This window comes from Stegostoma tigrinum, chromosome 8, assembly GCF_030684315.1.
Source record: "Stegostoma tigrinum isolate sSteTig4 chromosome 8, sSteTig4.hap1, whole genome shotgun sequence".
Classification (NCBI taxonomy): Eukaryota; Metazoa; Chordata; class Chondrichthyes; order Orectolobiformes; family Stegostomatidae; genus Stegostoma; species Stegostoma tigrinum.
In genome coordinates this window covers 80,229,694-80,243,127 of record NC_081361.1, presented here as the reverse complement: position 1 = coordinate 80,243,127, position 13,434 = coordinate 80,229,694, and the positions used below count along the sequence as shown (strand labels likewise).

The 13,434-nt window shown below is 40.7% G+C and overlaps 1 protein-coding gene across 2 annotated transcripts in view; it reads right to left on the bottom strand.

Annotated features, from left to right (window-relative positions):
- LOC125456573 (AP-1 complex subunit mu-1-like) overlaps positions 1-13,434 on the bottom strand; it is a 52,054-nt gene that overhangs the window by 12,607 nt on the left and 26,013 nt on the right. For both annotated transcript variants that reach the window (XM_048539816.2, XM_048539817.2), the window contains 2 exons: positions 6,012-6,159; positions 1,515-1,641 (listed from right to left, as the gene is read on the bottom strand). In XM_048539816.2, the coding sequence (XP_048395773.1) occupies positions 1,515-1,641; positions 6,012-6,159 (275 nt within the window). The remainder of the gene's footprint in view (positions 1-1,514; positions 1,642-6,011; positions 6,160-13,434) is intronic.

Here is a 13,434-nt window from a genome sequence, read left to right as displayed (position 1 = left end):
TGGGAATGGCATGGAAATGGTATGCCATGATTCAAATTCCACTTAAAAGCTTATTTCTCCCCAGTTCAGACTCTCACCCATTGTACTGTATTAGCATCTTGCCATCTGGAGCTGCAATAATTAAAAACCAATTAAAAATCTGCCTACCTAAATCGGGGTCATAGTTTCTATTGTTTTGCTTGTCTAATTCTTTCCTGCATCCATTTTGCCTTCTTGACTATCATTTCTCCAAATTAGCAGCTGTTTGAAGTCTAAATCCATTGCAAAATATTCTTACTGAAAAGTAAAGTCACCATAATCCTAGAGCACCGTCAGGCTGTTCTCTCAAACTGAGATATGACAGGTAATGAGCTTAACCGGAGGGTCACCACACGCCAGGTGAAGGGCGGGTTTGAGATGTGGGAACTTCATAGTAACCCAGTTGGTGCAGGAATTGTGCCTACATTGTTGCCATCACCTTATACTGCAAACCAGCTGTCCAGCCAACTGACCATCAAAAGAAAGGAGATGCCATGCAATGTTTGTATTTCTCACCAGACTGTAGCCAGAACCACATTCATATTTGCAAATGGTACCAACATTTGATATAATCTGAATTTTACATTAATCAAGAAGTGAACTTAGGCTCAAAGCAAATGCCACCAATGTGGAATGAGCATTGTTTGTCCTTCTGTTTCTTGTGCCAGCATCAAATACCCTTTGGTCAGGTACAGCTATAGTTGGCATGACAAAATAAAAGCTCCCTCTATATGGCCCACCATCACTTAACCCTGACCCCGAGAAAGGCATCCCTGATGAAACACTTCCATTTTCCATACTAGTCATCCTGTTACTGGGAAAGAGAGTACAGACACGATGGGCTGAATGGTCACCTACAGTGCTGTAGATAGTTCTCTGTTTAAGAGGCATCATTCAATCAGTCGTGAGAATTTTATACCTTACAGGCAGAGCTAGTCTTAAAATTGATGGCTTAAAAATGACTGATAATCCTTCTATATCAGGGAGACAATGGCCTAGTAGTATTATCACTGGACTGTAAATCCAGAGCCTCCCAGAGAACGTTCTGGGGACCTTGGTTCAAATTCCACCATGGCAGATGGTGGTATTTGAATTCAATAAAAATACCTGGAATTAAGAATCTCATGAACATAGAACATAGTACAGTACAGGCCCTTTTGTCCATGATGTTGTGTCAACCTATTATCCTACTAAGATCAAACTACCCTGTATACCTTACATTTTACTATCCTCCATGGGCCTATCCAAGAATCACTTAAAATTCTTTAAAATGTCTGACAGTGAATCTATTGTTGATTGTTGGAAAAACCCATCTGGTTCACTAATGTCCTTTAGGGAAGGAAACTGCCATCCTTACCTGGTCTGGCTACATGTGACTCCACACCCACAGCAATGCGGTTGACTCTGAACTGCTGACTGGGCAATTAGGGATGGGAATAAATGCTGCCTAGCCAGCGACACCTTGACTCATGAATGAATTTTTAAAAATTACTTACGCCCAGAGATCTCAAAAAGAACCTTATCATTAAGACCGAGTCGTAGTTCAGGCATTCCTGATAGAATGACCTTCAGCTTTACATTTCCAATAATCTCGCTTTTCAGGACACTGCCATTCGCACTCACCTGGAGAAAGAGAATATGATCAGTCATCACGTGAAAAATCAGGATCATTGTTCATACTTACTAACACCTACACTCTCTCAGGTTTACAGCAGGCATACATAGCCACACACACTAAACCTTTTATGCTAGATTAGGAGTGCTACACAACCAAAGTACCCTTCAATTAGATTAACTGGTCTGTTCCAGTTCCCGCTCCATGGCCAACATGTTTTTTTTAAATTGTATTTCCTCATACCTCACAGCATCCTGGTGAATCTAAAGACTACGTCCTCTGTCACGTTAAAATGCTTCCTACTGTATGAAATCTAAAACTGCAATTGTTTTTACATCTACAAGGTTTTATATAGATTCACCATTACATTTTAACTTTTATATTAGGTACCTCGTCATTGAGTCGATAGTCTTCCCCATTTGAGTGGGAAGGACATGACCCTCTGGCCCATATCACTCATTGCACATTCAAGTAATATACAACTAGATGTAGGGCAATGTGAGTCAGCTGTCATAGAATTTGACTTGTCTTGAATCCGAAGAAATGTTTGAATAGGGTAATTAAATGGAAAAAGTTTGCACAAGCAGCAGAGGTTTTGTTTATGCAGCAGTTTGATATGTCTGGAATGCACTGTGTCTAAGATGGTGGAAGCAGATTCTACAGTAAATTTTAATCAAGAGAATTGGGCAACTACTTGAAAAGGAAAACAAATCATTGTTTGGGGAAAAGAGCTTTATAGTGGGGCTATTTGGACAATTCTCACCAAAGGGCTGGCATGCGAATGCTAAATATGATACACACTTCCTTCCTGAACCACACATCCACTTGATAAGCATTCCCACCACCACCTTCAACATTATCTTTCACCACCAAATCACGGTGACAACAGTGTGTACCATGTACAAGATGCACAGTTAAAAAGTCATGAAGTCTCATTCAACAGCATCTTCCAAGCTCATAGTCTCTATCACCTAGAGCAACAGCAGCAGGCGCAAAGAAACACTATCACTTGCAAGTTCCTCCCCAAGCCATACACCATCCTGACCTGTAACTATATTGCTGTTCCTTCACAGATATGCGGAATTATCTCACTCCCACTGAGTCAAAATTCTGGAACACTCCTTATCGCATTGTGGATGTACCTACACCATGCACAACAATTCAAGAAGGCTGTTCACCACTGCATTCTCAAGAGCAGTCATGGATGGATAAGAAATGCTAGCTATTCAACGACATTACCATCTTGTAAAGAAAACTTTTCTAGGATTCTAAATAAGACTCCAAGATTATAGAAGGAACTATCATAACCATGTAGTTCACAGTTTATACCAATATTTTAGAAATAATTTTGGGAAAAATTGAAATAAAAGTGAGGTTTATAAATTTCTGGAAGTTAGAAATAGCTAGGGTTGTAAGACCTCAACAGAAATAGGCCATTCAGCCCATCGAATCTGCTCCACCATTCAATGAGATCATGGCTGAACTCATAATCCTCTGCAACGCTTTGCTGCCTTTCTCCCATACTGAATAAAAATCTGTGTTTCTCACCCTTGAACATATATAACCCAGCCTCTTCAACCCTATGTGTTAAAAGAACTCCACAGATTCATTACACTCAGAAGAAATATATCCTCAGGTCTGTCTTACACAGGCAGCCCCTTATTCCAAAGTCATGCCTTCTGGCTCTAACTATACCACAGGGAGAAACAACATTTCTACATCTACCCTGTCCACCCCCAAGAACCTTGTATGTTTCAATGAGCTGTTTCTTATTCTCCTGAATTGCAATGGGTACAGGCTCAATCCATTCAGCCTCTCATAAGTCCATCCCTCCATACCCGGCAGCAACCCAGTGACTGCCTCACGTGCCAATATGGAGAGGTGATGGCCTAGTACTATTATCACTGGACTGTAAATCCAAGATCCAGATAATGACCCTGGAACCTGGGTTCGAATCCTGCCACAGCAGATGGTGGGATTTGAATTTAATAAATATCTGGAATTAAGGTCAATTGTCAGGAAAAACCCCATCTTGTTCACTAATATCCTTTAGGGAAGGAAAGTGCCTTCCTCACCTGGTCTGGCCTATATGTGACTCCAGAACCACGGTAATGTGGTTGACTCTTAACTGCCCTCTGACCAATTAGGGATGGGCAAAAATGCCGTCAAGCCAATGACACCCTCATCCCATGAATGAATAAAGGAAAAAAAAAAGTTTGATCAGAGGCCCAAAATCGTTCAATATTCCAGTTGTGGTCTGTTTAGTGCCTTGTATTGTTATAACAATCTCCCTTAAATGTTAACTTTGATTTCTCTTCGTGGATACTGCCAGACCTGCAGAGTATTTCCAGCAATTTTTGTTTTAGTTTTTGATTTATAATATCTGTAGTTCTTTTGGTCCCCATTTTTATACTCTGTTCTCTCCAAAATAGAGGCCAAAATTCTGCTTGCCTGCCCTATTACCTGCTAAATTTAGGTGCTTGCATTGTTTTTTGATTTATGCTGGAGGTCTTCCAAATCACTCTGTACTGTGACTTTCTGCAGTCTGTCTCCATTCAAATAATATTCAGCTGCTTTATTCTTCCTGCCAAAGTGCACAGCCTCACATTTTCCAATATTATATTCCATCTGCCAAGTTTTTGTCCACTTGTTTAACCCTTAGCAGACTCTTTAATTCATCCTCACCACTTGCCTGCCCACTTACTTTTCTGTCATCTGTAAACTTGATTATTGTACATTCACTTTCCTCATCCAAGTTATTAATATGTTTTAAATAATTGTGGCCCCAGCACTGATTCCTATGGCACTGCACTACTTGCAGATTGCCATACCCGAAGCAGTGTCACTTCAAAGGTTTCCTAGTGTATATTTGAGCTCAAAGTTAGAAGGCTAATGAAGCCATAAAATAATACATCTTTATTTAGCTAGGGAACTGTAATTAGTGGGTCAGAGGAGTATTTCCCCGATTTCTCCTGAAATTTAAATTATTCATGCATACCTCAGGATCAAGCAGTTTGGTTTTGAAGCTAACAAAAACATGTATGTAAATATCTATCGGACATCTCAACATCACAGCTCAATACCACCTTCTCAACTGTGACTATTAATGGCCAGAAGTCACCGATGCTCACAACCCCTGAATGAATGTGAAAAAAATTTAACTCAGTTGCCATAAAGGTGAATTATTCAGGAGAAGCAAATGGAATTATCGAATGGGAGAAGTGAAAGGGTCAGTACAGTGGATAGCCCAAAGTGAAAATGGAAAGTTTCAGTTGAGTTTAATTTTAAAACATAAAGGGCTGTGGTTTTACTAAAATCTACAGTGTGGGTGGTAACCCATGGTAGTGTTTCATTAGGATTTTTTTTCCTCTTGGATAGTAACATCATTTGTTTAAAACATGGAACCTCTACTTTTTCAGCAGGTAACAGGAATTTCATGTTTCTCTTTATATGGGGATCATAACTGACTAATGTCACTGAATCCAATGACATGTAATTGCACATTGCTGTTTGCAACATTCCTCAATCAAATTTTTCTTGGTAAATATTTAGCTTAGCTTGTAGCAGTTTTCCACTTTTGCTACTTGGAAAGAAGGGGAAGTTCTTTAATAACCCAATATTCAACTTCTATCAGCTTACAAAAGACACTTTTTCCTGACACATTTGTAGATTCAGAGAGCACAAGGAGGCAAAGAGAGCACTATTTGGCTTGTCATGTCTATGCCACAACTGAATGTGCCTCCATCTCACACAAACATGCAGTGCATTTTCAATCGTAAGCACTTTTTGAGTATAAAAGTTATTCTTCATGTCACTCTTTTTGTTAATTATCCTGTATCGGGGTTCTCTGATTTGCAGCCCTTCTAAGAATAGCATCAGTTTCTCCCCATCTACTCTGTCCTGAGCCCGAGGATTTTGAAAACTTGTACTAATCCCAGCTCACCCATCTCTTGAGAGAACAGTCTTGACTTTTCTAATCTGTCCTGTCACTGTTTCCTGTCAACAGTCTCGTAAATCTTTTGTTCATCCTTTTCTACCTATTCTTCCTGTAGTGTGGTGCCAAGAATCGGATACAATATTCCAGTTAAGGACAAGCCAGTGTTTTCCAAAGGCTCATCATAACCTTCTTGCTTTCCAGTCTATGCTTAGGTTCAGAGCATACATTCAGCTACCAATAATTTCTAATTGATTTTGAGGCAATGTCATTTCGGAGCTTTTCAGAAAAAAAGAACAGTATTACCACATAAACAATGCTTCACTTGAAAAGGATACTACTTATTATACAGGCTATTCTAGTTGTGTATTCTCTCTCTGTGCAATGCTCAATTAAGACTGAGATAGCTCACAAGATGCCATAACTGTAGTCACCACTGCTCACCAGTAAATTGACAGATTCAATCAAATCAATGAATACTTCATTCTTTCGGTATTTGATACCCTCTGATCTCCAGGACACTGCATTTGTGAGCGTGGCAGGGGGACGGGGTGCCCCAATTTCCAGCTTGTGTCCCTGCTGGATGATGTACCTGAAAATCATGGGTTAAAAGTAGAATCCATTAAACAAACAGTGAAACTCTGCCAAAGTACAAAGAAGATTTATTTCAGCCATCTATCTTGGCATGGTTTAGTAATACAACAGACAAACGTAACCTTTCAACATGTGCCATGGGTGTCATATGGGCTGTAGCATTTGCCTTACTGAACTATTAACCCACAGCAAGGGAGTTCAAAAGCACAGGCATGGCAGTTGGAGAATTAAGATAATGAAATTAATGCTGAACATGACGTTGTTGGGTTCCCATAAAAAAAATCCAGTGGTCACAACTATCCTGGAGAAAAAGAAATTCACTGCTCTTACCCAACTTTGACGTGACTCCATTCCACATCAACATGGCCACGCAAACCATTCAGTTACATCAACTTGATACAGTTACAGCATTTCAAAGAGGAACACATTATCGCCTCCTCAGAGTAACTAAAAATGGGTAATAAATGCATTGTGAGCAATGTGCGCATTGTGGGAATGCTTATACAGATCTACAGCACAGAACAAGACCTTTCAGCGCACAGCCATAAGATTTGCTCATAAAGACCATAAGAAATAAGAATAGGAGGAGATCATTTGGTCCTTGAGCCTGTCCTGCCGTTCAACAGGATCATAGCTGATCTGACACTGCTCACATCCACTTTCCTGCCCTTTCGCCATAACCCTTGATTTCCTTATCGATCAAGAATCTACCTATCTCAGCCTTAGATATACATGAGGACCCTAGCACCACAGCTCTCTGTGGCAAGGCAGTCCAAAGACACTCAACCCTCTCAGGAAAGAAATTCCTCCTCATCTCAGTCTTAAATTGGCACTCCATAATTCTGAGAATACATCCTCTGGTCCTAGACTCTCCCATACAGGGAAATATCTCTCAGTCCCTGAAGAATCATAAATATCACAATGAAAATTGCTTCTCATTCTTCTAAATTCAAATGAGTACAGGCCAGGTAAAGGCAGACTTTTATTCAGTAAGGGAAACCAAGGTTATGGGAAAAAGGCAGGAAAATGTTGCAGAGATAGACAGTAGAATGACAGTCCACAAAGGCCAGTATCCCTTCAGCAAGTCCCCATTTATTTACATGTGGAGAGTCCTTGACACTGGTCCAGCTCCCTCAGAGCCAGCTATCAGAGTGAACAAGATGTCTGACACTCCTGTCCTTACCTTTCAGCCAGGGCTCCCAGATTGGACCTGATGAATAGTCCGAATCAGGGAACTCATTCTATGAGGTCCACCTGGCTGACCATGTTACAATCAATTAGATGTCCCTTCTTTAAAACAATTCATGTATAAGCAGAATTATGATCTGGATGGTTACATTTCAAAGATTTGCAGGAACTCTTGGTGTTAGTAATATCTCAGAGATGGCTTTTCAAACACAGAAAGAGCACAATGAAAAGATAGATAAGGCAAGTAAAAAGTATAGGAAGTTAAGGCTTACAGAGGATGCCAAAAAATATACAAGAATCATTCTAGGGATGAGAAACTTCAGTTGGTGAAGTTGGGACTGTTCTCATTGCATAAGAAAAGATCAAGAGGAGATTTGATAGAAATTTTCAATGTCATGAGGGGTTCTGACAAGGAGAAACTGTTCCCATTAGTGGAAGGAGAGAGGATCAGAAGACACAGCTTTAAGATAAAAGAAGCAATGGATAAATAAGGAAAACCTTTTTATGTAGCCAATGATTAGGGCTGGAAATGCACTGCATGAGAGTGTGCTGAAGGCAAGTTCACCCGAAACACTCAAGAGGAGGTTAGAATATTATCCAAATATATGAAGAATGGGAAAAGTTATGGCGAGAAAGTAGAAGAGCAGCTCTTGGTGAATTATTTCTCCAACAAGCCTTCTTCCATCCAATAACCATCCTATGGTTCTACAACGGATAGGTAGAGAGGACACATACGGCAGATAGAATAGATTGGACAGGTGGGTCAGAGAGGATAGATAGGTAAAAGGAGGAACCACAGAAAGAAGATCCACAATAAATACGTCATAAAATGTGGAGTAATCTAAAGAACAAAAAAAAGCATTTATCAATTGATATCTAGGTGCATTTGCCTCTATGTCTACATGGTATATTACCCTGTGGAATATGTCTGGGCCACCTACTGAAGACAATATGGAGACTTGTCCAAAAAGCCATCTCTGAGATATTACTAACACCAAGAGTTCCTGCAAATCTTTGAAATGTAACCATCCAGATCATAATTCTTCTTATACATGAATGGTTTTAAAGAAGGGACATCTATTTAACCATATTTGCTGGACCGCTACCTTCCTGTTCCACTACTCATTAGATGGTACTTTAAGGCTATACCTTCCCATGCCTTGAGGTGAAGTCAAATACAAACTGACAGACTTTTATAAAAGCAGCTACCATGGCAATATTATACTGAGGGTGGGATGTATGCTCCGCAGAGGAAGGAAATCCCACCCGCAACAGCTGCTCTCAGATCTGATTGATCAGGAAGCTCTTGCCATCCCAGAAGAGAGAAGTGGGCAGTGCTGGAACTGCAAGGGAGTGTCCTTGACTCTGGCCCCTACCCAGCATATTAAGACAATGGAGGAAAATTTAGGTTCTTGACTGGCCGGCCATCATCTTTTACAATCATAATCTACCCACATCTACCCCTACCCCACTGAAAAAATTCCCAGCAAGTGCCCATAAAATCCAGTCCACAAACCCCAGCTTCGCTGTGCATGATTATTGTTTGAGTCAGTTTACAAAACCCAATTAATTCTATGCAGTAACATTCTTTAGGCATGTAGAAATAAACAGGGCATGAGATTATGCCTCAATTGTCATTATTCAGTATTGAGGTCGCTCAGCTGTCTTAAGACACTGTTAGATGTAGTGCTTCATTCTTGAAGAAAATTTCGCCAGGTTAATGCAAATATTATCAGTTAATATAAAGGATTAGTAAGTTTGCTGATGGCACAAAGTTTGTTGGAATTGTGGATAGTGATCAGGACCATCAAAGGATACAGCTGGATACAGATTGGTAGGTGACTTGGGCAGAGAGATGGCAGATAGAGTTTAATCCGGAAAAACGTGAGGTAATGCATTTTGAAAGGTCTAATCCAGATGGAAAATATACAGTAAATGGCAGATCCCTTAAGAGTACTGACAGGCAGAGGGATCTGGGTATACAGGTCACTGAAAGTGGCAATGCAGGTGGAGAAGGTAGTCAACAAGGCAAATGGCATCCTTGCCTTCATCAGCCAGGGCACTGAGTTTAAATATTGGCCGGTAATGTTGCCACTTTATAGAACCTTAATTAGCGAGTTTTAAGAAGATTTGTAGCTCAGGTTGAGGTTCTGGCTTGGTCGGAGGCTCACTGATGATGTTACCTAGAATGGTGACGAAATATCTGAAAACTAACATTCCAGCTCAGCGAGCAAACTCACATCCAGAACCTTAGTTAGGTCGTATTTGGAATATTGCGTTCAATTCTGGTCACCACACTGCCAGAAGGATGTGGTGGCTTTGGAGAGGGTACAGAAAAAAAATTGCCAGGATGTTGCTTGGTATGGATTGCATTTGCTATGAGGAGAGGTTGGAGAAACTTGGATTGTTCTCACTGGAATGATGGAGATTGAGGGGGCGACCTGATAGAGATCTACAAGATTATGCACGGCATGGACAGACTGGGCAGTCAGAAGCTTTTCCCCAGGGTGGAAGAGTCAGTTGCCAGGGGGCACAGGTTTAAGATGCGAGGGGCAAGGTTAAAAGGTGATGTACAAGGTAAGTTTTTTTTGAAACACAGAGGGTGGTGGGTGCCTGGAACACACTGCCGGGGAGGTAGTGCAAGCAGATACGATAGAGACTTTTAAAGGGCCTCTTGACAAATATATGAATAGGATGGGAATAGAGGAATACAGTCCCCGGAAGGGTAGGAGTTTTAGTTGTGATGGGCAGCATGTTGGTGCAGGCTTGAAGGGCCAAAGGGCCTGTTCCTGTGCTGCAATTTTCTTTGTTCTTTAATTCTTCCCTCAATGATGATTATAAATCATATACACATTACAAAAGATTATAAAATTGTAAATTGCGGTATTGGAATTCATGGGGGTTCACACTTATTCTGATAATGTATTCTTCTGAAAATCGGATGGTAAAGGGTAGAAATGGTATCAATCTTTTATAAGCATTTATGAGCACAAACACATTTTATAAGCATAACCCAACAGCCATTTTTCCAGTATGTTTCCACCAAGAAGTATGCAAGTGATTCCCAGTGTTCACACAAATTATACAATTAGCATACACTAATCTCCATATTTATTCTGGGAATGGAATACAGTGATCTCCATCTTCACTCTCTGAATACACACACTTTATTGCACTATGGCTATTAAAAGTGTAATACAACAAAGCAATGCAATGAGTCCAAATGAGATACAGTGACTCAGCTGTAATTATTGGCCATGGAATTCATTGTGTCAAACCATGGCTGTTAGGAACAACAGAAACTGAAACCTACCAATGTTACAAAGCATTTACAGTACAGGAAGAGGCCATTCAGCCCAATACGTCTACATAAACCTCCTGCAAACCTTCTTCAACTATTCCCGTCAAACATCCTTACATTCTTTTCTGCTTTGTGTATCTAGATTTCTTGTAAATGCACTTCTGCTCAATATTTCAACTCATATTTCCATTTAGTAATTCCATTATCTAGCTTTTTCTGGGAAAAGCTGCTAACTTGCCTGTTGAATTTAATTTTTTTATTAATTATTCACAAGACATAGGTGTTGCTGGAAGGGCCAGCACTATTGCCCATCCTTAGCTTGCATTGAGACGGTTGTGGTGAGCTAACATTTCGGATGTTACAGTCCAGGAGGTATAGGAAATCCTAGGATGCTATTACATAACTGTATGAGTTAGGCAGTTCAGTCCCTTCAGCCTAATCCACCATTTGGTACAATTGTGGTGGATCTCAGCTTGGCCTCAACCTTACTCTCCTGCTGACTCCCCTTAACTCTTCAACCCATTATTATTTAAGAAGCTCTCTGTCCCCTTAAACTTATTCAATTAGGAAGAGAGTTCCAAGACTTTGATCTGGTGATAGCAAAGGGACATCTTTTCAAGTTAGGATGGTGCGTGGCTGAGAGGGGAATCTATAGGCTGTGGTGTTCCCATAAAACTGCCACCTTTGTGGTCTGGTTGAGGTCATGTGTCATATCCCCTATAAACTGCATGTGTACACACGTACACTCCATCAACTTCCAGCCTGTGAGTTCTGTCAACTGGTTTAAAATCAACTGCTCAGACCCAACAAAAAATGAGAGGGAACAATGGTCATGAACTTAGAACACACTATCAAGGGAAGGTTGGAAAGTTGCTGCAATAGGGTTAAGGTTATGGAAGATGCATTTGTAAAAGATACACACAACCACACTGAATGCCAGTGTTTGAGGGAGCCAGTGTCAGTATGATTCCAGCCTGTGGAGACTTTCCCCTCGATTCCCACTGACTCCATGTTTGCTTGGCTTCCTTGACTCCAACAAATGCTGGTTTACTGTCATTCCCACCAAACCTACAGAATTCAGCTCTTTCTTCAGGTTTAGGCTAAGTCTATAAATGAGGTCTGCAGACATGTTGCAACATTTTTCCATCTTACATTTTTGGCCATAATTCATTTTCTTAAAAACTTCTATCAGACCACTCATCACTCTTACCTTTTTGAGAGAAAACAGCCCTATCCTCTATAATCTTTCCTCAGCGTTTGGTTATGATCGCAATACATTTTTCTTTCATCTTTTCCAGTGCATCTATATCCCTTTTGTAAGGGCAGTTGACTGTAGACAGTGTAAATTTCACAATGGTTTATACTATATTACATAACCGCTTCGCTTTTCAATTCTATACCTCCAGAAGTAAACATCAGTGCTTTGATGATCTTTTAAGGCTAATTAGCCTGGATTGAATGAATAATATGTGTATCTGAACCCCTAGGTCCTTATGCTTCCCCACAATTAGATAGTAATTTTAAAATAGAGTGTGTGGCCTCGTTATTCTTCATAAAAAAATGTACTGCCTCACACATGTCTGAATCCAAGTTTATTTATCAATCATTTGCTCATTCTGCCAGATTATTAATGTGCTCTTATTTTTGATGTTGCCTCCTCTGTAATAACGATACCACACCACCTCCTCAAATATACATGGCCTGTAAATTTTGAAATTGTATCCATAATTCCTAAGCCAAAAATCAATTATGTAATAGTGAGAAAGAGTGGTCCCAGCACTGAATCCCTTGGTGCACCACTTCCCACCTATTGTCAGTCTAAGTATTGTGACTACTTTAACCTTACATACATACAGTATTGCTACTCCCCTGTCCTCACTCCAAACCCCACACAACCAGGCTTTGTTACCAAATGGTCTGCTATTACACACAATCCACTGTTAGCCATTAATATACCCCATTAACAGTTATCGATCCTGAGACCGCGTCTCTAACAATGAAGTGCTGGAAAAGGCCCGGCTCCCCAGCAGTGAAGCGACCCTTCTCCTGAAGCAACTTCGATGGTTGGGTCACGTATCGCGGATGGACAACACCAGAATACCCTAGACAGTGTTCTTCGGGGAACTCTGTGACAGCAAAAGAAACCGTGGTGCCCCATGCAAGCGCTACAAGGACCAACTGAAGCAACAGCTGTCTCAGGCCGGCATCGCCTCAACGGAATGGCAAAAGCTGGCCTCTGACAGGGACGCATGGCGGAAGAAAACTATGGCGGTGACAGAGCAGTTCAGATGTTTGAGGAGAGCAGCTGCAGAGGACAGACAGAAACACAGGAAGGAGGCCTCATCTCAAGCCCCGCTGTCCGGAGCATTCCCTTGCCCGCACTGCCCCAGGATCTGCAGGTCCAGGATATAGGTATATTTATAGCAAGTCAGGATAAAATATCAGATTTTTGAAACTGTACCTTAACTTCTATCCCTCTCCTATCTATGGTATGTGTAATGTTTTGGGTTGAGCTAACATTCTTGTCCTTAATTTTGGAAATGAGATACACTCAGTCCCCACGTTAATTAGGAGAATAAAACTGAGTGATACCAGGATGGATAAATCTATCAAAGACATGGGTCACAGTAGCATTGCTTGCTAACTTCTGCAATGATGAACTAGTACTTTTGGCCAGCTCATGACAAAAACTGACAATGTACAATGAATGGCTGAGGATCCTGGGACTGTATTCATTAGAGTTTAGAAGGTTGAGGAGAGACCTAATAGAAACTTACAAGATAA